General features: G+C 47.0%; 1 protein-coding gene across 2 annotated transcripts; it reads right to left on the reverse strand.

Annotated features, from left to right (window-relative positions):
* Positions 1-702: 702 nt before the first annotated feature.
* Positions 703-23021, reverse strand: cpne4b (copine IVb). Of its 2 annotated transcripts, XM_055876630.1 has the most exons (18): positions 22664-23021; positions 21176-21259; positions 20986-21090; positions 19973-20152; positions 19511-19582; positions 19328-19402; positions 17842-17925; positions 17636-17725; positions 16853-16951; positions 16161-16247; positions 15738-15797; positions 9648-9781; positions 9402-9456; positions 9187-9238; positions 8511-8644; positions 7894-8063; positions 7717-7783; positions 703-7135 (listed from the first exon to the last, which is right to left on the reverse strand). In XM_055876630.1, exons 2-18 carry the CDS (start codon positions 21239-21241, stop codon positions 7001-7003), a joined length of 1665 nt encoding a protein of 554 aa, XP_055732605.1. In that variant the 5' UTR covers positions 21242-21259; positions 22664-23021; the 3' UTR covers positions 703-7000. The 2 variants fall into 2 exon arrangements, with proteins under 2 accessions (XP_055732605.1, XP_055732604.1); XM_055876629.1 differs by lacking the exons at positions 20986-21090; positions 21176-21259; positions 22664-23021 and having other exon boundaries at positions 19973-20979.
* Between the last annotated feature and the right edge of the window lie 276 nt (positions 23022-23297).

Consider the following 23297-nt stretch of genomic DNA (forward strand, 5'->3'; position numbering starts at 1 on the left):
GGATTTGTAGATACATGTGAGCCAGTGGGTTTGATGGTTGACAGAGATGGCTGGTTGATGATGGATAAAGTAAGGTCTTGGTGATTTTGAACAGGGCATAAAACGTCCACGACCTCACCCTCCTCCTCTCTCACCTCTTCCTGCTTCCTGTCTTCCTCCCTCCTTCCTCCTAGGGGCCCAAAGCATATGACTGAGTTGTACAGAACATCCTCCTCCTCCCTCTTTCCTCCTCATTCACTCCCTCCATCCCAGAGAACTCAAGTTCCTGAGAGAGCTTAATTGGAGAAATCGGTGTCCATGTTCAGAATACTGACGATGCCAGTCGGAATGGGGATTATTCCCAGTGTTCTGATGCATTGAGCTTGTCCTTGTGGTTCGCATGAAGATGACAGAAAGACAGACAGATAAACAGAAAGACAGACAGACAGATAAACAGAAAGACAGACAGACAGATAAACAGACAGATAAACAGACAGTCAGATAAACAGACAGACAGATAAACAGACCGACAGATAAACAGACACAGTCACACAGAGACAAGGGCATCTGGGAAACAATAGTATATGATGTGATCTGGTCTGTAATATAGTAAAGTGCCTAATCCACAGAAACATCAGACGCACGCACGCACGCACACACACACACACACACACATAGCTATTCACTCAAATGCCTTACAAGTAACAAAGGTTATGAAATTAGTACAATTGTAATGATCTATTTATTTAGCAAACTCTCAACAAACCTGTAGAAAAGGAAGTATATAACACAGCTTACAGTATACAACCCTAACCCCTTAAAAGCCACACTCTGTAAGATGTGCATACCATCAAAGAGTGGGCCACCAACGTAAACAACAGAGAACATTCATCCAATGACATTTTTACATGCAAATAGCATTTCATTCTATATGAAATATATCATTAGTGCTGAAGGAATTACATTCCATGAGAGCAACACCACTCTAAACATGATTTGAAGCTATACATTATTTGTTTACAAAGTCTTCTATGTTACCAAAACCCTAGACAATGGAGTAATACTGTATGTTATTATAAGGTAAGTCTCTTACTAATCTCTATTTAGCCTATGCTGTATGTAATAATGTTCAAATCTTAAAAGTCACCTTTAAAAGGTGTGTGTGTGTGTGTCAACAAGTGTATATGTTTGTGTGTATGTTTGTTGTTATGTATATACACACAGACTATGTGATATAATGTAAGATATAAAACTCATTGGGCTAGCATGCAGTAATACACTATGTAATACACTATGACGTAATTTCCGGTCACAACTTGTGACTTGTTAATGTGCTGCTGTGCAGTTTGTTGCTAACCTTCCTTTGCTACCTGCCAACTTTACAGTTTTTACTTTTTAATTAACGTTTTTTTTTTTCTTCCCTCACTCAACTTTATTCATTCAACTTTTTCATCCCGGACGTGCTTCGTCAGGACCTCCACCAGCCGAAGCTAAGTATTAACATTAACATTATGCCTTCTAATTGCAGTCGCTGTACTCATAATATACAGGAGAACGATCACCTTATGGCGAGGATAGCTGTGCTGCAAGCCCAGCCTCAGACGCAATCGTTAGGCAAGGGTAATTTAAGTGTAGGAAAGGATGAAACAGCGTATGTGCCACCAATAAGTTCAGATAGTAGTATAAATCCCCTAGCACAGTCCACACAGCTGGACAATTTTCTCATGGCTTCTGGAGGGAAATGATGTAGGAATGCTCAACCGGTGTCGCTCATTCAGCCTACAGAAACTTTAAACCGGTTCTCCCCATTAAGCAACGGGTTGGAGTCAGAGGCCGAGCCTTCTCTGGTCTCTCCTCCTCCCGTTACGGGGTCTGAGACGCCGAAGCCTCCCACCATTAGCTCTGACAAATTGAAAACCATAGTCATTGGCGACTCCATTACCCGCAGTATTAGACTTAAAACGAATCATCCAGCGATCATACACTGTTTACCAGGGGGCAGGGCTACCGACGTTAAGGCTAATCTGAAGATGATGCTGGCTAAGGCTAAAACTGGCGAGTGTAGAGAGTATATGGATATTGTTATCCACTTCAGCACCAACGATGTTAGGATGAAACAGTCAGAGGTCACCAAGCGCAACATAGCTTCAGCGTGTAAATCAGCTAGAAAGATGTGTCGGCATGGAGTAATTGTCTCTGGCCCCCTCCCAGTTAGGGGGAGTGATGAGCTCTGCAGCGTCTCACAACTCAATCGCTGGTTGAAAACGGTTTTTGCTCCTCCCAAAAGATAGAATTTGTAGATAATTGGCCCTCTTTCTGGGACTCACCCACAAACAGGACCAAGCCTGGCCTGCTGAGGAGTGACGGACTCCATCCTAGCTGGAGGGGTGCTCTCATCTTATCTACGAACATAGACAGGGCTCTAACTCCCCTAGCTCCACAATGAGATAGGGTGCAGGCCAGGCAGCAGGCTGTTAGCCAGCCTGCCAGTTTAGTGGAGTCTGCCACTAGCACAGACAGTGTAGTCAGCTCAGCTATCCCCATTGAGACCGTGTCTGTGCCTCGACCTAGGTTGGGCAAAACTAAACATGGCAGTGTTCACCTTAGCAATCTCACTGGAATAAAGACCTCCTCCATTCCTGTCATTATTGAAAGAGATTGTGATATCTCACATCTCAAAATAGGGCTACTTAATATTAGATCCCTCACTTCCAAGGTAGTTATAGTCAATTAACTAATCACTGATCATAATCTTGATGTGATTGGCCTGACTGAAACATGGCTTAAGCCTGATGAATTTACTGTGTTAAATGAGGCCTCACCTCCTGGTTACACTAGTGACCATATCCCCAGCGCATCCCGCAAAGGCGGAGGTGTTGCTAACATTCACGATAGCAAATTTCAATTTACAAAAGAAAAAAGACTGCGTTTTCATCTTATGAGCTTCTAGTCATGTAATCTATGCAGCCTACTCAGTCACTTTTTATAGCTACTGTTTACAGGCCTCCTGGGCCATATACAGTGTGCCTCACTGAGTTCCCTGAATTCCTACCTTGTAGTCATGGCTGACAATATTCAACATTTTAATATTCACATGGGAAAGTCCACAGACCCACTCCAAAAGGCTTTCGGAGCCATCATCGGGTTTTGTCCAACATGTCTCCGGACCTACTCACTGCCACAGTCATATTCTGGACCTAGTTTTGTCCCGTGGAATAAATGTTGTGGATCTTAATGTTTTTACTCATAATCCTGGACTATCGGACCACCATTTTATTACGTTTGCAATCGCAACAAATAATCTGCTCAGACCCCAACCAAGGATCATCAAAAGCCCTGCCATAAATTCTGAGACAACCCAAAGATTCCTAGATGCCCTTCCAGAATCCCTCTGCCTACCCAAGGACGTCAGAGGACAAAAATCAGATAACCACCTAACTGAGGAAATCAATTCAACCTTGCGTAATACCCTAGATGCAGTCGCAACCCTAAAAACGAAAAACATTTCTCATAAGAAACTAGCTCCCTGGTATACAGAAAATACCCGAGCTCTGAAGCATTCTTCCAGAAAATTGGAACGGAAATGGCGCTACAGCAAACTGGAAGTCTTCCGACTAGCTTGGAAAGACAGTACCGTGCAGTTTCGAAGAGCCCTCACTGCTGCTCGATCATCCTATTTTTCCAAGTTAATTGAGGAAAATAAGAACAATCCAAAATGTATTTTTGATACGGTTGCGAAGTTAACTAAAAAGCAGCATTCCCCAAGAGAGGCTTTCACTTCAGCAGTGATAAATTCATGATCTTCTTTGACGAAAAGATCATGATCATTAGGAAGCAAATTACGGACTCCTCTTTAAATCTGTGTATTCCTCCAAAGCTCAGTTGTCCTGAGTCTGCACAACTCTGCCAGGACATAGGATCAAGGGAGACACACACGTTTTTTAATGCTATATCTCTTGAAACATTGATGAAAATAATCATGGCCTCTAAACCTTCAAGCTGCATACTGGACCTTATTCCAACTAAACTACTGAAAGAGCTGCTTCCTGTGCTTGGCCATCCTATGTTGAACATAATAAATGTCTCTCTATCCACAGGATGTGTACCAAACTTCCTAAAGGTGGCAGTAATAAAGCCTCTCCTGAAAAAGCCAAACCTTGACCATGAAATAAAAAAAACTATTGGCCAATATAGAATCTCCCATTCCTCTCAAACATTTTAGAAAAAGCTGTTACGCAGAAACTCACTGTCTTCCTGAAGACAAACAATGTATACGAAAAGCTTCAGTCTGGTTTTAGACCCCATCACAGCACTGAGACTGCACTTGTAAAGGTGGTAAATTACCTTTTAATGGCGTCAGACCGAGGCTCTGCATCAGTCCTTGTGCTCCTAGACCTTAGTGCTGCTTTTGATACCATCGATCACCACATTCTTTTGGAGAGATTGGAAACCCAAATTGGTCTACACGGACAAGTTCTGGCCTGGTTTAGATCTTATCTGTTGGAAAGATATCAGTTTGTCTCTGTGGATGGTTTGTCCTCTGACAAATCAACTGTAAATGTCGGTGTTCCTCAAGGCTCCGTTTTAGGACCACTATTGTTTTCACTATATAATTTACCTCTTGGTGATGTCATTCGGAAACATAATGTTAACTTTCACTGCTATGCGGAAGACACACAGCTGTACATTTTGATGAAACATAGTGAAGCCCCAAAATTGCCCTCCATGGAAGCCTGTGTTTCAGACATAAGGAAGTGGATGGCGGCAAATGTTCTACTTTTAAACTCGGACAAAACAGAGATGCTTGTTCTAGGTCCCAAGAAACAAAGAGATCTTCTGTTGAATATGACAATTAATCTTGATGGTTGTACATTCGTCTCAAATAAAACTGTGAAGGACCTTGGTGTTACTCTGGACCCTGATCTCTCTTTTGACGAACATATCAAGACTGTTTGTCACGTTTCTGACGTTATTTCCTTTGTTTAGTCTTTATTTAGTTGGTCAGGACGTGAGTTGGGTGGGTATTATCTATGTTGTCTGTTTCTATGTGGGGTTTTCTCGTTTGGCCTGATATGGTTCTCAATCAGAGGCAGCTGTCATTCATTGTCTTTGATTGGGAACCATATTTAGGTAGCCTGTTTTCTGTTGGGGTTTGTGGGTGATTGTCTATGTTATGTTGCATGTTAGCACAGTGTTTATATAGAGGTCACGTTCGTCTTATTCGTTTTGTTGTTTTTGTTTAAGTGTTCTTCATTAAATATAGAAGAATGTATTCAAACCACGCTGCGCTTTGGTCCGCTTCTTACGACGACCGTGACACTGTTTCAAGGACAGCTTTTTTCCATCTACGCAACATTGCAAAAATCAGAAACTTTCTGTCCAAAAATTATGCAGAAAAATGTATCCATGCTTTTGTCACTTCTAGGTTAGATTACTGCAATGCTCTACTCTCCGGCTACCCGGATAAAGCACTAAATAAACTTCAGTTGGCACTAAACACGGCTGCTAGAATTGACTAGAAAACAAAAAATGTGATCATATTACTCCAGTGCTAGCCTCTCTACACTGGCTTCCTGTGAAGGCAAGGGCTGATTTCAAGGTTTTACTGCTAACCTACAAAGCATTACATGGGCTTGCTCCAACCTATCTTTCCGATTTGGTCCTGCCGTACATACCTACACAAGACGCAGGCTTCCTTACTGTCCCTAGAATTTCTAAGCAAACAGCTGGAGGCAGGGCTTTCTCCTATAGAGCTCCGTTTTTATGTTATGGTCTGCCTACCCATGTGAGAGACACAGACTCGGTCTCGAAATTTAAGTCTTTACTGAAGACTCATCTCTTCAGTAGGTCCTATGATTGAGTGTAGTCTGGCCCAGTAGTGTGAAGGTGAACGGAAAGGCACTGGAGCAACGAACCGCTCTTGCTGTCTCTGCCTGGCCGGTTCCCCGCTCTCCACTGGGATTCACTGCCTCTAACCCTATTACAGGGGCTGAGTCACTGGCTTACTGGTGCTTTTCCATGCTGTCCCTAGGAGGGGTGCGTCACTTGAGTGGGTTTAGTCACTGACGTGATCTTCCTGTCTGGGTTGGCCCCCCCCCCTTGGGTTGTGGCGTGGGACAGATCTTCATGGGCTATACTCGGTCTTGTCTCAGGATAGTAAGTTGGTGGTTGAAGATATCCCTCTAGTAGTGTGGGGGCTGTGCTTTGGCAAAGTGGGTGGGGTTATATCCTTCCTGTTTGGCCCTGTCCGGGGGTATCATTGGATGGGGCCACAGTGTCTCCTGACCCCTCCTGTCTCAGCCTCCAGTATTTATGCTGCAGTAGTTTATGTGTCGGGGGGCTAGGGTCAGTTTGTTATATCTGGAGTATTTCTCCTGTCTTATCTGGTGTCCTGTGTGAATTTAAGTATGCTCTCTCTAATTCTCTCTCTTTCTCTCCCTCTCCCTCTCCTTCTCCCTCTCCTGCCTCAGGACTACCTGGCCTGATGACTCCTTGCTGTTCCCAGTCCACCTTGTCGTGCTGCTGCTCCAGTTTCAACTCTTCTGCCTGCGGCTATGGAACCCTGACCTGTTCACCAGACGCGCCACCTTGTCCCAGACCTGCTGTTTTCAACTCTCTAGAGACAGCAGGAGCAGTAGAGATACTCTGAATGATCGTTATAATCTCCACCCGCACAGCCAGAAGAGGACTGGCCACCTCTCATAACCTGCTTCCTCTCTACCCGGCACAGCCAGAAGAGGACTGGCCACCCCTCATAACCTGCTTCCTCTCTACCCGGCACAGCCAGAAGAGGACTGGCCACCCTTCATAGCCTGGTTCCTCTCCAGGTTTCTTCCTAGGTTCCAGCCTTTCTAAACACATTTGATTGATTGATAGTTAAACCCACCAAACTACTTCTCTGAGCTACACTACTGTATGCAGGGTGTGTGTATGGGTGAGTATGTATTAGTTTGTGTTTATAACGTGTGTGTATGTGTGTGTGTTTAATGTGTGTGTGATTAATACGTGTGTATGTGTGTGGTCAGGGGCTGAAGGGTCTGGTAGATTCGTAGTAGTCAGACAGACATTTGGGATGGATTCCTTTGGCATTGTAGTAATCCACCACCTGATTGGGCACCTCTGCTAGCACACTCTTAGCTAGCGCAGCCGGGGATGCCTGGGGAGACACACACACACCAACACACACACACACATTACACACGTTTACACACACAAGCTATACAACCTCACACATGCACACAAACACAGATATTATACACACACTTGCGAGTGCACTGACTACTCAAAGACTTTTGCTGTCTGTTATTTACACTGTACAGTGATTACACCAACCCCTTTGTCTGTTTCTCTCCCTTCTCTCTCCCTCCCTCCCTCTCTCTCCTGCTCCCCTTCCTCTCTCTTCTCCCTATTCTGTCTCTCTATTTCTGTTCTGCTTGGAGCATGTGAAGTAATTATTTGCTTTCTCTGCCTGTCAAAATTGAAATATATCATGACACACACATGCAAATACACTCACACACATGGGCACATACACATACACATGCACACACAGACACAGACAGACACACACAGAGACAAACACAGAGACAAACACATGCATGGACACACACAGAGACACACACACACGCATAGCCAATGGATAAATTTGTTTTGACCAGCGCAGCTAGACCACGTCACTGCTCGTTATTCATACACACACACACACGCATGCATGCACAGACACACACACAGACTTACGTGTTTGAAGTCTTTGAAGGGAACAAACTGGACAATGTCTCTGAGAACAGGTTCTCCTTTTGGGGACCTGAAAAAACATGACTCTATTATATAATTATGAGTTATTACATGAACATCATAAATGTTCTTATTAAAGAGACCGACAGACAGACATGCAGAGAGGTATAACAGACTAACCTGAGTATTCCATCGTCTCCGTCCAGCATCTGCATGTCACTGAAGTCAGCGTTTCCCACTCCTACTATGATGACAGACATGGGTAGGTGGGAAGCATGTACTATAGCTTCTCTAGTGTCAGCCATGTCTGTTATCACTCCATCTGTTAGGATCAACAGGATGAAATACTCCTAGAGAGGAGAGAAGAGAGAGAGAGGGAGTGAGAGAGAGAGGGAGTGAGAGAGAGAGGGAGTGAGAGAGAGAGGGAGTGAGAGAGAGAGGGAGCGAGAGAGAGAGAGCGGGAGCGAGAGAGAGGGAGCGAGAGAGAGAGAGCGAGCGAGAGAGAGAGAGGGAGCGAGAGAGAGAGAGGGAGCGAGAGAGAGAGAGAGAGAGAGAGAGAGAGAGAGAGAGAGAGAGAGAGAGAGAGAGAGAGAGAGAGAGAGAGAGAGAGAGAGAGAGAGAGAGGCAGAAGAGAGAATGAAGGAGGCAATGGTTCAAATGTAGTGTTTAGTCAGCCGACAGGTATAATATTCAGCCAGCAGATGTTTTGATTGGTCAAAAGAAAGGAGCCGTTTATCTGGGTAATGTGTGTGTAAAGTTTATACAAAATGATGAAGGATCACTGATCTCTGTCTTACCATAGCTTCCATGGTGTGCATCTCCTCTGAGGCAGAAGAAGCAACTTTCTGTATGATGGGAGCGATGTTGGTCGGTCCGTACAGCTGGATCTTAGGAAGACAGCCCTGGTAGGCTTCTACCACACCCTGGATACCTGAAACACACACCCACACACACACACGTGCGCGCACACACACCCACACAAACACACAGTTAAAAAAGAAACATGTGATTTCTCCAACTCCACAGTGGTGAAGTAGCTCAAACATTCTCCTTCTCTTCTACTGATCAAGGAAACCTGTCTTTGTAGATAACACACAGTTGGTGTATTTAAGATTTAGGCTCACACACACACACACACACACACACACACACACACACACACACACACACACACACACACACACACACACACACACACACACACACACACACACACACACACACACACACACACACACACACACACACACACACACGCAACCACGCACACACAGATACACACACACACACACACACATTCCACCAAGCCAGGTGTCTAAAGTGTGTATGGAGGCTCATTTCACACATTCAGATTAGTGTTTTAGAGGCTCAGTTAAAAATACCATCTCCCACCAATACCAGCTGTGTACTGTGTGTGTGTGTGTGTGTGTGTCTGTGTGTGTGTGTTAGAGGTGTGACAGGCGTGATGCTCACCGGGACATTCCGGATTGTCTTCATCAAAGTTCACGGCAAAATCGTGTGACACCTGAGAATGTGTGAGAGGGGAGTTTACACACACACAGACACACACCTCACAACATAGTGGGATATTTTCTAGCATGGTCACACCGTTTTGAAGATCAACTAGATGACTCCACAACAGCACTCCCCAGACATCTCCAGATCCACTTTGATTGAATATCTCTAACCTTGAAGTCAGGTGGGATCTGAGCTCCAAACCCAAAAACTGGAAACATCTTGTCACTAGAGAGCGAGACAGAGGAGATGGAGAGAGAGAAATAGAGACAGACAGAGAGAGAGAGATTCACAAAATACTAATATGACGCAATGTGGAACTGTTTGCCCAAACTAAACATGCTAGATGCAATCATCACGATTGTCCTATTACAGCTCATTGATTAGGTTATTGATAATATAGATAATTGATAAGTTACCTGTCGTAGTCTTGACATATTTCTCCCACAGCCACCAGGGCTTTCAGGTACTCATTGGGCTGGTACGGATGGATGTAGTGGAGAGAACAGCTGTTCCCAGGGTCTCCGTTTGATGCTGTAAAGTCTATGGCCACCTGGGATACACATACAATATAAAGGTGATGATGACATGGCCATTTCATAAGGCAATAAATCAGACAATATCTGGCTGCATTCAACCACACACTTTACTTTACTGACTTTATTGTCCACATGGGGACATTTCGTTGCAGTGTCATGTACACGTTTAAAGTGACGTTTAAATACAAAACAAATTGACAATACAACTTTCATAACAGTTACATACCAATAAAAAAAGACTAGCCTGCTGGCCTTACTGGGTCGACAGGAACATCACCCTGCTGGCCTTACTGGGTCGACAGGAACATTAGCCTGCTGGCCTTACTGAGTCGACAGGAACATCACCCTGCTGGCCTTACTGAGTCGACAGGAACATCAGCCTGCTGGCCTTACTGGGTCGACAGGAACATCAGCCTGCTGGCCTTACTGAGTCGACAGAAACATCACCCTGCTGGCCTTACTGGGTCGACAGGAACATTAGCCTGCTGGCCTTACTGAGTCAATAGGAACATCAGCCTGCTGGCCTTACTGAGTCGACAGGAACATTAGCCTGCTGGCCTTACTGAGTCGACAGGAACATTAGCCTGCTGGCCTTACTGAGTCGACAGGAACATTAGCCTGCTGGCCTTACTGGGTCGACAGGAATATTAGCCTGCTGGCCTTACTGGGTCGACAGGAACATTAGCCTGCTGGCCTTACTGAGTCGACAGGAACATCAGCCTGCTGGCCTTACTGGGTCGACAGGAACATTAGCCTGCTGGCCTTACTGAGTCAATAGGAACATCAGCCTGCTGGCCTTACTGAGTCGACAGGAACATTAGCCTGCTGGCCTTACTGAGTCGACAGGAACATTAGCCTGCTGGCCTTACTGAGTCGACAGGAACATTAGCCTGCTGGCCTTACTGAGTCAATAGGAACATTAGCCTGCTGGCCTTACTGGGTCGACAGGAACATTAGCCTGCTGGCCTTACTGAGTCGACAGGAACATTAGCCTGCTGGCCTTACTGAGTCAATAGGAACATTAGCCTGCTGGCCTTACTGGGTCGACAGGAACATTAGACTGCTGGCCTTACTGAGTCGAAAGGAACATTAGCCTGCTGGCCTTACTGGGTCGATAGGAACATCAGCCTGCTGGCCTTACTGGGTCGACAGGAACATTAGCCTGCTGGCCTTACTGAGTCAATAGGAACATCAGCCTGCTGGCCTTACTGAGTCGACAGGAACATGAGCCTGCTGGCCTTACTGAGTCGACAGGAACATTAGCCTGCTGGCCTTACTGAGTCGACAGGAACATTAGCCTGCTGGCCTTACTGGGTCGACAGGAACATTAGCCTGCTGGCCTTACTGGGTCGACAGGAACATTAGCCTGCTGGCCTTACTGAGTCGACAGGAACATCAGCCTGCTGGCCTTACTGGGTCGACAGGAACATTAGCCTGCTGGCCTTACTGAGTCAATAGGAACATTAGCCTGCTGGCCATACTGAGTCGACAGGAACATTAGCCTGCTGGCCTTACTGAGTCAATAGGAACATTAGCCTGCTGGCTTTACTGGGTCGACAGGAACATTAGCCTGCTGGCCTTACTGAGTCGATAGGAACATTAGCCTGCTGGCCTTACTGGGTCGACAGGAACATTAGCCTGCTGGCCTTACTGAGTCAATAGGAACATCAGCCTGCTGGCCTTACTGGGTCGACAGGAACATTAGCCTGCTGGCCTTACTGGGTCGATAGGAACATCAGCCTGCTGGCCTTACTGAGTCGATAGGAACATTACCAGCTACATAACCTCAGCTATTTAGGAGGGATCTCACACCTGGCACAAATGATTGTCTAGTTCTGTTTTTCCTGCCGAGGGGTGCCCTATACCTGCGCCCAGAGGGGAGTAGCTCAAACTCTGGGTACAGGGGGGGGCTTGGGTCTAAAATTATTTTGTGAGCCTTGCGGAGGGCCCTGACCTTAAAGATCTCATCCAGACCTGTCTGTTTGACTCCAAGTACCTTGCTTGCTGTGGTGATAATCCTTCTCAGCATATTTCTCTGGCTGACAGTGGCATTGCCAAACCAACAAACAATACAAAAAGTTAAAATACTCTCAATGAAAGATTTGTAAAACAGAGTCAGTATAGTACAGTCAACATTGAAAGATCCCAGCTAGTGTGTGTGCCTGCACAACCACACATACACGCACAACCACACACACACCCACACGGCCACACATACACACACACACCCCAGATAATCATCATGCACACACAACCACACACACACACCTACATGCCCCCCCCCCCCCAAGATAACCATCATACACACACACCCCAGATAACCATCATACACCCCCCCCCCCGATGACCATCATACACACACACTCCCCAGATAACCATCATACCCCCCCCCCCCCCCAGATAACCATCATACACCCCCCCCCCCCAGATAACCATCATACACACACACACCCCCCAGATAACCATCATACACACAACACCCCCCCCCCCAGATAACCATCATACACCCCCCCCCCCAGATGACCATCATACACACACACTCCCCAGATAACCATCATACACCCCCCCCCCCCCCAGATAACCATCATACACCCCCCCCCCCAGATAACCATCATACACACACACCCCCAGATAACCATCATACACACAACACCCTCCCCCCCCCCAGATAACCATCATACACCCCCCCCCCAGATAACCATCATACACACCCCCCCCCAGATAACCATCATACACACAACACCCCCCCCCCAGATAACCATCATACACACACACCCCCCCCCCAGATAACCATCATACACACCCCCCCCCCCAGATAACCATCATACACACAACACCCCCCCCCCCCCCCCAGATAACCATCATACACACAACACCCCCCCCCCCCCCCAGATAACCATCATACACACAACACCCCCCCCCAGATAACCATCATACACACAACACCCCCCCCCCCAGATAACCATCATACACCCCCCCCCCCCAGATAACCATCATACACACCCCCCCCCCCCAGATAACCATCATACACACAACACCCCCCCCAGATAACCATCATACACACAACACCCCCCCCCCCCAGATAACCATCATACACAACCCCCCCCCCCCAGATAACCATCATACACACAACACCCCCCCCCCCAGATAACCATCATACACACACACCCCCCAGATAACCATCATACACACCCCCCTCAGATAACCATCATACACACACACCCCCCCCCAGATAACCATCATACACACAACACCCCCCCCAGATAACCATCATACACAACCCCCCCCCCAGATAACCATCATACACACAACACCCCCCCCCCCCAGATAACCATCATACACACACACCCCCCAGATAACCATCATACACCCCCCCCCCCCAGATAACCATCATACACACACACCCCCAGATAACCATCATACACCCCCCCCCCCCAGATAACCATCATACACACACACCCCCCAGATAACCATCATACACACACACCCCCCAGATAACCATCATACACCCCCCCCCCCCCCAGATAACCATCATACACACACCCCCCCCAGATAACCATCATACACACACACACCCCCCAGATAACCATCATACACCCCCCCCCCCAGATAACCATCATACACACACACCCCCCAGATAACCATCATACACACACACCCCCCAGATAACCATCATACACACACACCCCCCAGATAACCATCATACACCCCCCCCCAGATAACCATCATACACCCCCCCCCCCAGATAACCATCATACACACACACCCCCCAGATAACCATCATACACACACACCCCCCAGATAACCATCATACACACACACCCCCCCCCCCCCCCCCCAGATAACCATCATACACACACCCCCCCAGATAACCATCATACACCCCCCCAGATAACCATCATACACACACCCCCCCCCCCCCAGATGACCATCATACACACACACACCCAGATAACCATCATACACACACCCCCCAGATAACCATCATACACCCCCCCCTCAGATAACCATCATACACACACACCCCCCAGATAACCATCATACACACACACACCCCAGATAACCATCATACACCCCCCCCCCCAGATAACCATCATACACACACACCCCCAGATAACCATCATACACCCCCCCCCCCAGATAACCATCATACACCCCCCCCCCAGATAACCATCATACACACACACCCCCCAGATAACCATCATACACACACACCCCCCAGATAACCATCATACACACACACACCCCCCCCCAGATAACCATCATACACACACCCCCCCAGATAACCATCATACACCCCCCCAGATAACCATCATACACACACACACACCCCCCCCAGATGACCATCATACACACACACCCCCAGATAACCATCATACACACACCCCCCAGATAACCATCATACACCCCCCCCCAGATAACCATCATACACACACACCCCCCAGATAACCATCATACACCCCCCCCCCCCCCAGATAACCATCATACACCCCCCCCCCCAGATAACCATCATACACACACACCCCCCCAGATAACCATCATACACACACACCCCCCAGATAACCATCATACACACACACCCCCCAGATAACCATCATACACACACCCCCCCAGATAACCATCATACACACACCCCCCCAGATAACCATCATACACCCCCCCAGATAACCATCATACACACACACACACCCCCCCCAGATGACCATCATACACACACACCCCCAGATAACCATCATACACACACCCCCCAGATAACCATCATACACCCCCCCCCAGATAACCATCATACACACACACCCCCCAGATAACCATCATACACACACACCCCCCAGATAACCATCATACACCCCCCCCCCCAGATAACCATCATACACACACACCCCCCCCAGATAACCATCATACACACACCCCCCCCAGATAACCATCATACACACACCCCCCCCAGATAACCATCATACACACACACCCCCCAGATAACCATCATACACACACCCCCCCCAGATAACCATCATACACACACCCCCCCCAGATAACCATCATACACACACACCCCCCAGATAACCATCATACACACACCCCCCCCAGATAACCATCATACACCCCCCCCCCCCAGATAACCATCATACACACACACACCCCAGATAACCATCATACACCCCCCCCCCAGATAACCATCATACACACACCCCCCCCCAGATAACCATCATACACACACCCCCCCCAGATAACCATCATACACACACACCCCCCAGATAACCATCATACACACACACCCCCCACAGATAACCATCATACACCCCCCCCCCCCAGATAACCATCATACACACACACACCCCAGATAACCATCATACACCCCCCCCCCAAGATAACCATCATACACACACCCCCCCCCCCAGATAACCATCATACACACACCCCCCCCAGATAACCATCATACACACACACCCCCCATATAACCATCATACACACACACCCCCACAGATAACCATCATACACCCCCCCCCCCCCAGATAACCATCATACCCCCCCCCCCAGATAACCATCATACACACCCCCCCCAGATAACCATCATACACCACCCCCCAGATAACCATCATACACCCCCCCCCCCAGATAACCATCATACACCCCCCCCCCCCAGATAACCATCATACACCCCCCCCCCCCCAGATAACCATCATACACACCCCCCCCCCCCCAGATAACCATCATACACCCCCCCCCCAGATAACCATCATACACACACACCCCCCAGATAACCATCATACACCCCCCCCCCAGATAACCATCATACACACACACCCCCCAGATAACCATCATACACCCCCCCCCCAGATAACCATCATACACCCCCCCCCAGATAACCATCATACACACCCCCCCCCCCAGATAACCATCATACACACACCCCCCCCAGATAACCATCATACACACACACCCCCCAGATAACCATCATACACACACACTTACTGTGAACTGGATCTGACAGCCTCCCATGATGTAGTCCAGGAAAGAATACATCTTGATGATCTGTCATTAGAAGGAACACAGTTAAAGGAAGTGTGTGTGTGTGTGTGTGTGTGTGTGTGTGTGTGTGTGTGTGTGTGTGTGTGTGTGTGTGTGTGTGTGTGTGTGTGTGTGTGTGTGTGTGTGTGTGTGTGTGTGTGTGTGTGTGAATACATCTATAAAGTGCATGTAGAAATAACACAAGTATACCGCTATTAATATAAATAGCAGAGTAACACTTTACTTGCTTACTGTACAAGGGCATTCATAACAGCTTTATCAGTGTTTCAATGCTATTCAATACTATTTCAATACTATTTCAATACTATTTCAATAATATTCTAAACAATATGGATAAGAGAGAGTGATAGGAAGGAGGAGTGTTACCTTACAGTGGTTGAGGACGACGACACCAGAGTTTCTGTAGTTTTTCTTCTTCACCTGGTACTTAGGGTTTATACAGTCCCATTGCATCTACACGTACACGCACACCCACATGCAAATGCAAGTATTCATTTTTTTGCCATATTAAAGTAAATCATTCATTTTTAGCTGTAACATTTTCTCATTAAGGGTCAGATTAAGTTTAGGTTGGGTTAAGGTTGGGTTAGGTTAAGGGTTAACGTTAGGGTTGGGTTAGGTTTTAAGATTGGGCTAGGGTTAGGGTTGGGTTAGGTTTTAGGGTTGGGTTAGGGTTGAGTTAGGTTTTTGGGTTGGGTTAGGTTCTAGGATTGGGTTAGGGTTAGGTTAGGGTTAGGTTAGGTTTTAGGATTGGGTTAGGGTTAGGTTAGGGTTAGGTTTTAGGATTGGGTTAGGGTTAGGGTTAGGTTTTAGGATTGGGTTAGGGTTAGGTTTTAGGATTGGGTTAGGGTTAGGGTTAGGTTTTAGGATTGGGTTAGGGTTAGGTTTTAGGATTGGGTTAGGGTTAGGGTTAGGTTTTAGGATTGGGTTAGGGTTAGGTTTTAGGATTGGGTTAGGGTTAGGGTTAGGTTTTAGGATTGGGTTAGGGTTAGGTTTTAGGATTGGGTTAGGGTTAGGTTTTAGGGTTGGGTTAGAGTAAGGTTTGGGTTAGTGTGTACCTGTCTCCCTTCCAGGTCTGTGCGTATCTCCTTATAGGTGGTCTGGAACTCTCCAATGAAGTCGTGCTTCCCATTGGAGTCCCAATCATACACTGTGCACTGAAAAACACACACGCACACACACATGGAAATGCCATGTTGAATGATTGATGGCTGGTTTCGGTGGGGGGCCGTGAAATATTAATCTGGAGATGCTGAGAAGGACTCAGCTGTAGAGAGAGAGAGAGTGTGTGTGTGCACACTTTGTGGTTGGGAATAGTCATTAGACAGCGATGGTTGGAAGCTGAGACGTGTTCACTGGGGCACAACGTAGCAAAATGAAAACATTCCCAAACAGAGAAACAAAAATTTTCATCATATTTGTAGTATCTCTTCTGTTTTAAAGCATTTTCTTCTGTTTGTACTAACTGATCACTGATTCAGATCTGACCTAACTCAGTCCCTCTGTTCTACTCAGAGAGTCTATAAACAGGTAACTGTGTGTGTGTGTGTGTTCCCCACTAACAGGGCTGACAAGAGCCACGTAGAGTTAAGAGGGTAGTGAATAATGAATGACCTCATGTTTATTCATGAAGACAATAACGTTTAGAATCAGAGTCCCACCACACACACACACGATGCTGAGCTAGCCTGGGCATTATTTTGGGGAGGTAACACAAATCTTCAAGTCGTAGGCAAGATTACTTATAATCATCACATGCATGTCGTTCACCAAAATACCTATTTGGTTTGATTATGGTTAGGTTAGAAGACATTATGGTTAGGTTATAGTTGTGATCTTACCTTTAGTTGGCGGTCATGGTCTCCGCTACATAGTGTGTTGAGAGAGACCTTGAATGACTTCCACACCGGGCTGAGGTCGTTCATCACCGTCTGACAACACACACACACACGTCATTATCATAATCTGTGCTCATACCGTGTGTGTGTGTGTGCGTGCGTGCGTGCGTGCGGGCGTGCGTGCTTGCGTGCGTGTGTGTGTGACTTACCTCAGTTCTGTGAACTAGTGATCCGCTGCCATCGTCATTTATTCTGAAGATTTCCAAAAACGGATCTGATTTACTGAAGAAATCCTACAGAAAAACAAAGACCTCTTGTTTGATGATCAGCTTATTGTTTGATGGTCAGTTTATTCCGCTACTTTATATTTTTTATTTCATTTAAATATGTATGCCATTTAGCAGACGTTTTTATCCAAAGCGAATTACAGTCATGAGTGCATCATTGTCTTTAAGGAAGCTAAGGAATAATAAGCTAAGGAATAATCACTCTTCATCTTCTCCTTTCCTCCTCTTCTCCCCCTCCTCTCCTCCCCTTCTGCACATTCTCTCCTCTTCTCCCCCTCCTCTCCTCCCCCTCCTCTCCTTCTCTTCTCCACCTTCTTTCCTCCTCTTCTCCACCTTATCTCCTCCTCTTCTCCACCTCCTCTCCTCCTCTTCTCCACCTCTCCACCTCTTCTCCACCTTCTCTCCTCCTCTTCTCCACCTTCTCTCCTCCTCTTCTCCACCTTCTCTCCTCCTCTCCTCCCCCTCCTCTCCTCCTCTTCTCCACCTTCTCTCCTCCTCTTCTCCACCTTCTCTCCTCCTCTACTCCCCCTCCTCTCCTCCTCTTCTCCACCTTCTCTCCTCCTCTTCTCCACCTTCTCTCCTCCACTTCTCCACCTTATCTCCTCCTCTTCTCCCCCTCCTCTGCTCTTCTCTACCTTATCTCCTCCTCTTCTCCACCTCCTCTCCCCCTCCTCTCCTCCTCTTCTCCACCTCTCCACCTCTTCTCCACCTCTCCACCTCTTCTCCACCTTCTCTCCTCCTCTTCTCCACCTTCTCTCCTCCTCTTCTCCACCTTCTCTCCTCCACTTCATCTCCTCCTCTTCTCCCCCTCCTCTGCTCCACTTCTCCACCTGCTCTCCTCTTCTCCACCTTCTCTCCACCTTATCTCCTCCTCTTCTCCACCGTATCTCCTCCTCTTCTCCACCGTATCTCCTCCTCTTCTCCACCTTATCTCCTCCTCTTCTCCCCTTCCTCTCCTCTTCTCTTCTCCTCTTCTCTACCTTATCTCCTAATTCTCCCCTTCCTCTCCTCTTCTCTTCTCCTCTTCTCTACCTTATCTCCTAATTCTCACCCTCCTCTCCTCCTCTTCTTCACCTTCTCTCCTCCTCCACTTCTCTTCTTTCTCTTCTCATCCCCTCCTCCACCTTCCCCTTTCCTTCCCCTTTCCTTCCGCTTTTCCCTCAGTATTATACTCTTTCATCTCTGAAGACATGTACTAATTATTAAACCCACTGCATTTTGTATGTGTACACACACACGCGCACACACACACGCACGCACGCACGCTCGCACGCACGCACACACACACACACACACACACACACACACACACACACACACACACACACACACACACACACACACACACACACACACACACACACACACACACACACACACACACACACACACACACACACATAGTCACCTTGTCGTCTAGTTTGCGAGCGCTGAAGGAGAGTTCTACGTAGTCATCATTACCTGATAACTCCTCTGATGTTACCTAGAGCGGAAATGCCATCATCATCATCATCATCATCTGAACTTGTATCGTCTGTTTGTGTGTGTGTGTGCACGTGTGTGTATGTGTGCGTGCGTGAGAGCTTCGTACTGTGATGGAGGACTTGCTGGTAGTGTTTCCCTGTTTAAGTAACGCTTTGGACAGTTTCCTCTGGGACACGATCTGCAACACACACACACACACACACACACACACACACACACACACACACACACACACACACACACACACACACACACACACACACACACACACACACACACACACACACACACACAGACAGACAGACAGACATGCAGACATGCAGACAGGTAGAAAACGGTTATAGCAGATTCCGCACTAATCTTTCCTTCTGTCCTCACATGCACACACCTGTCCCAATGTGTATTTACCTGTCCTCACCTGCACACACCTGTCCTCACGTGTATTCACCTGTCCTCACGTGTATTTACCTGTCCTCACGTGCACACACCTGTCCTCATGTGCATTTACCTGTCCTCACGTGCACCCACCTGTCCTCACGTGCACTCACCTATCCTCACATTCACTCACTTGTCCCAACGTGCACTCCATAGCTCCGAGGAAGTCTGTGTCTCTGAGTCCATTGTGAGCTGAGCTGATGTCATGTAGCTCATAGCGAAGACGCTGAACCTCCTCAAAGTAGAAGTCAACCAGAAACACCTTGGAAAACACTGGATTGATACTGCTACGGATCACCTCTGTACGGTCCACCTGCACACACACGCCCACGCGCACACACACACGCACGTACACACACTCACGCACACACACACACACACACAAAGGCACACACGCAGGCATGCACGCACACACGCATACACACAAACACACTTTAAAGTTGTCACACAAGTAAAATATCCAATGGTGATTATTGTAAACAAACAAGCGGTAATGTTGACAATTCAGCACCATTGAAGCGGACAGCGACATCATCATTCTCAAGCTCAGCACCACATGGCAGTGGACAGCAATCGTTTCAGGTCCCCACTGGGAGAATCTCTGGAGACACATCCACCAGTTAGGCCTAACAGTTAGTAAGAAGACTAAAAGCCTGGAGCTATGAATTCTCTTTGTCAGCCTGTTCAGCAAAACTCTTGAATTGTTAATCATAGGGAAAAAATTGCAACTAAACCAAAATAGACCTCTCCTTTGTTTCTTCACAAGTCCAGCCACATAAGGGGAGCAGATTGTTTAGGATTTAGAGACATCTAACTGCATTCTCCTGATAAACCACTCAAAGAGTTTGTTTCTGGTCTTCTGGTCTTTACTAAGAAGCTTTAAACTCTCAGAGGAAAGAAACTACTTCTGTGGATGCGAGTTGAACGAGTGCGAGAGAGAAAGAGAGAGAATGAGAGAGAGAGAAAGAAAGAGAGAGAACGAGAGAAAGAGAGAGAGAGAGAGAGAGAGAGAGTGTGTGTGTGTGTGTGTACTGTGGCAAAAGTCAGCTTTTATTTTCTTGTCGAGTCAGGCGCAGAGAGACAGAGAGGGAGAGAAACGGCAGAGGGAGCGAGAGAGAGAGAGAGAGAGATGGAGGAAGAGAGTACCTCAAACCACTGCCCGTGTGACTGCATCTTGAGGACAACACAGGGGTCTGGTTTAGAAAGGGCATCTCGGTCTGAGATCCCTCGACAAGCCACTCTCAGCTCAACCTGTCATCAATAAATAAATTATTTGATCGATCAATTTGTCAACTAATCATTTTGTTAATCAATCAATCAAGTGTTTATGAGCTACCTTGGTCAGACAGGAAGAGTTGCACAGGCCAAGGGTCGCCTCTGCAGACTCATAGATGTTACTCATGCTGGACACACGAAGGACCTGCAGACAGACACACACACACACACACACACACTTAAGTGAGAAAATACATTACACACACACTTTAGGGAGAACACACAATCCTAAACAAACCCCTCTGTTACAACATGATAAGATGCTGTGGAACTGAGTAAGCAGTAAGCAGTTCTTATGTTCAAGGTCAGAACTCACACAGACAAACATACACACAAACACACACACACACAGTGCTGTGTTTAAGTTTTTGGACCATTCTACATTCTATTCTGCATTCTATTCTACATTCTAGTGTAGTTTAGTCAACATTCTAGTATAACCTCTACATTTAATATTCTATAGTTTAGATCAAGGATGTCAAACTCATTCCATGGAGGCCTTATTGTCTGCTGGTTTATGTTTTTTCATTCCAATTAAGACCTAGACAACCAGGTGAGGGGAGTTCCTTACTATTCAGTGACCTTAATTAATCAATCAAGTACAAGGGATGAGAGAAAACACGCAGACACTCGGCCCTCCGTGGAATGAATTTGACACGTGGTCTAGATCAATCCTCCATCAACTTCAATCTGCACTATTATATAGTATGTGCTCTCTCTCTCTCCATCTCTTTCTCTCTTTTTTATGCCACTGCCTGCAGTTTGGTAGCAAACTCAATATGACCCAGTTCTGTTCCACAGCTCTCTCCGTCTCTCTCCCGTCTCCCCCCCTCTCTCACTATCTCTCCCTCCTCCCTCGTCCTATTCCTCCTCTATATTTCATGCGCTCAGTGTGTGTGGATGCTGGGGTGATTATTTTTAGCTGAGATAATCAGAGTAGGGAATAACAAATGGACAGATAATTAATTCTATATCTGAGTATATCTCTGTCCAATCACAACTTTACAAGGCAGCATCAGAACCAATCACTGATCAGAGATCCACTGCCCTTGACCCCTGGCCTTCAGATGGACTCAGAAACATGGGACAATTCCAGTGTGTGTGTGTGTGTGTGTGTGCGTGTGTGTGTGTGTGTGTGTGTGTGTGTGTGTGTGTGTGTGTGAGTGATGACATTAATAATAATGAATAATGAATCATTAGGGCAGGAAGGTCCATGCTGAGTAATCCCTCCACAGGCTTAGAAAGCTACCACATAACTCTCTCTCTGTCACCTGTGGCACGCACGCACGCATGCACGCACGCACGCACGCACGCACACCCACACAAACACACATACCCACTGAACCTACAATCCCATAACATAACACAGCATACCGTAACAACTCTTATGTTATTGAGCAGGGTGTGTTGCATGTAAAAAACAAACATCCAAAGCCTTTGTCAAGTTATAACATGGACACGGGGGTGTCCACACACACACACAAACACACACACTCAGCCCAGTGCCCAGAACATCCATACCTTATTAGTGTTCCAGTCAGTAACTCACCTGAGGTACCAGGTAGATATGGGCAGAGCAGTGAGATGAAGGAAACTTCACTGCTGGGCGGAATCACAGTGACTTCGCCGTCCTCACACACTCTGCACCCATCCCGTTTCTCTCTCTCTCTTTCTTTCCCTCCCTCCGTACGTCAGCTAAGCAGTAGGTACTGAGCCTTGCACCTCAAGCCATGCGCAGACAGGGGATACAGTACATCAGGGTCCTCACGGCATGAATGAAGAGAACATCTCTCTCTGTCTCTTTATCTGTCTCTACTTCCGTCTTTCTCCCTCCCTCTGTCTCCTCCCAGTAAATTATGATGAGGAGGGTCGCGCAGTGCCGGTTAACTAACGGTAGTTAGTTAGTATCTTTCCCAAGTGGTAGAGCCACAGGGAGCAGCAGGCAGGGGGTACAGGACTGTGACGGTACAACGGCGTGACCCAGTGGTGGATAGAAGTGACTGCACTTTACTGTGTGATGAGCTGGCCCATCCATTCAACATGTAATCCAGATCAAAATAATCCTGCTGTGTTGTGTTAGATTATCATATGTTATCCCCATCAGATTTGGTCCCACCTTTTTCGAATGCAACTTTGCATGCAAGACAAATCTGAACTAAATATATGTGATACCACATCATATG

This window comes from Salvelinus fontinalis, chromosome 22 (assembly GCF_029448725.1).
Source record: "Salvelinus fontinalis isolate EN_2023a chromosome 22, ASM2944872v1, whole genome shotgun sequence".
In the NCBI taxonomy this organism is placed as follows: Eukaryota; Metazoa; Chordata; class Actinopteri; order Salmoniformes; family Salmonidae; genus Salvelinus; species Salvelinus fontinalis.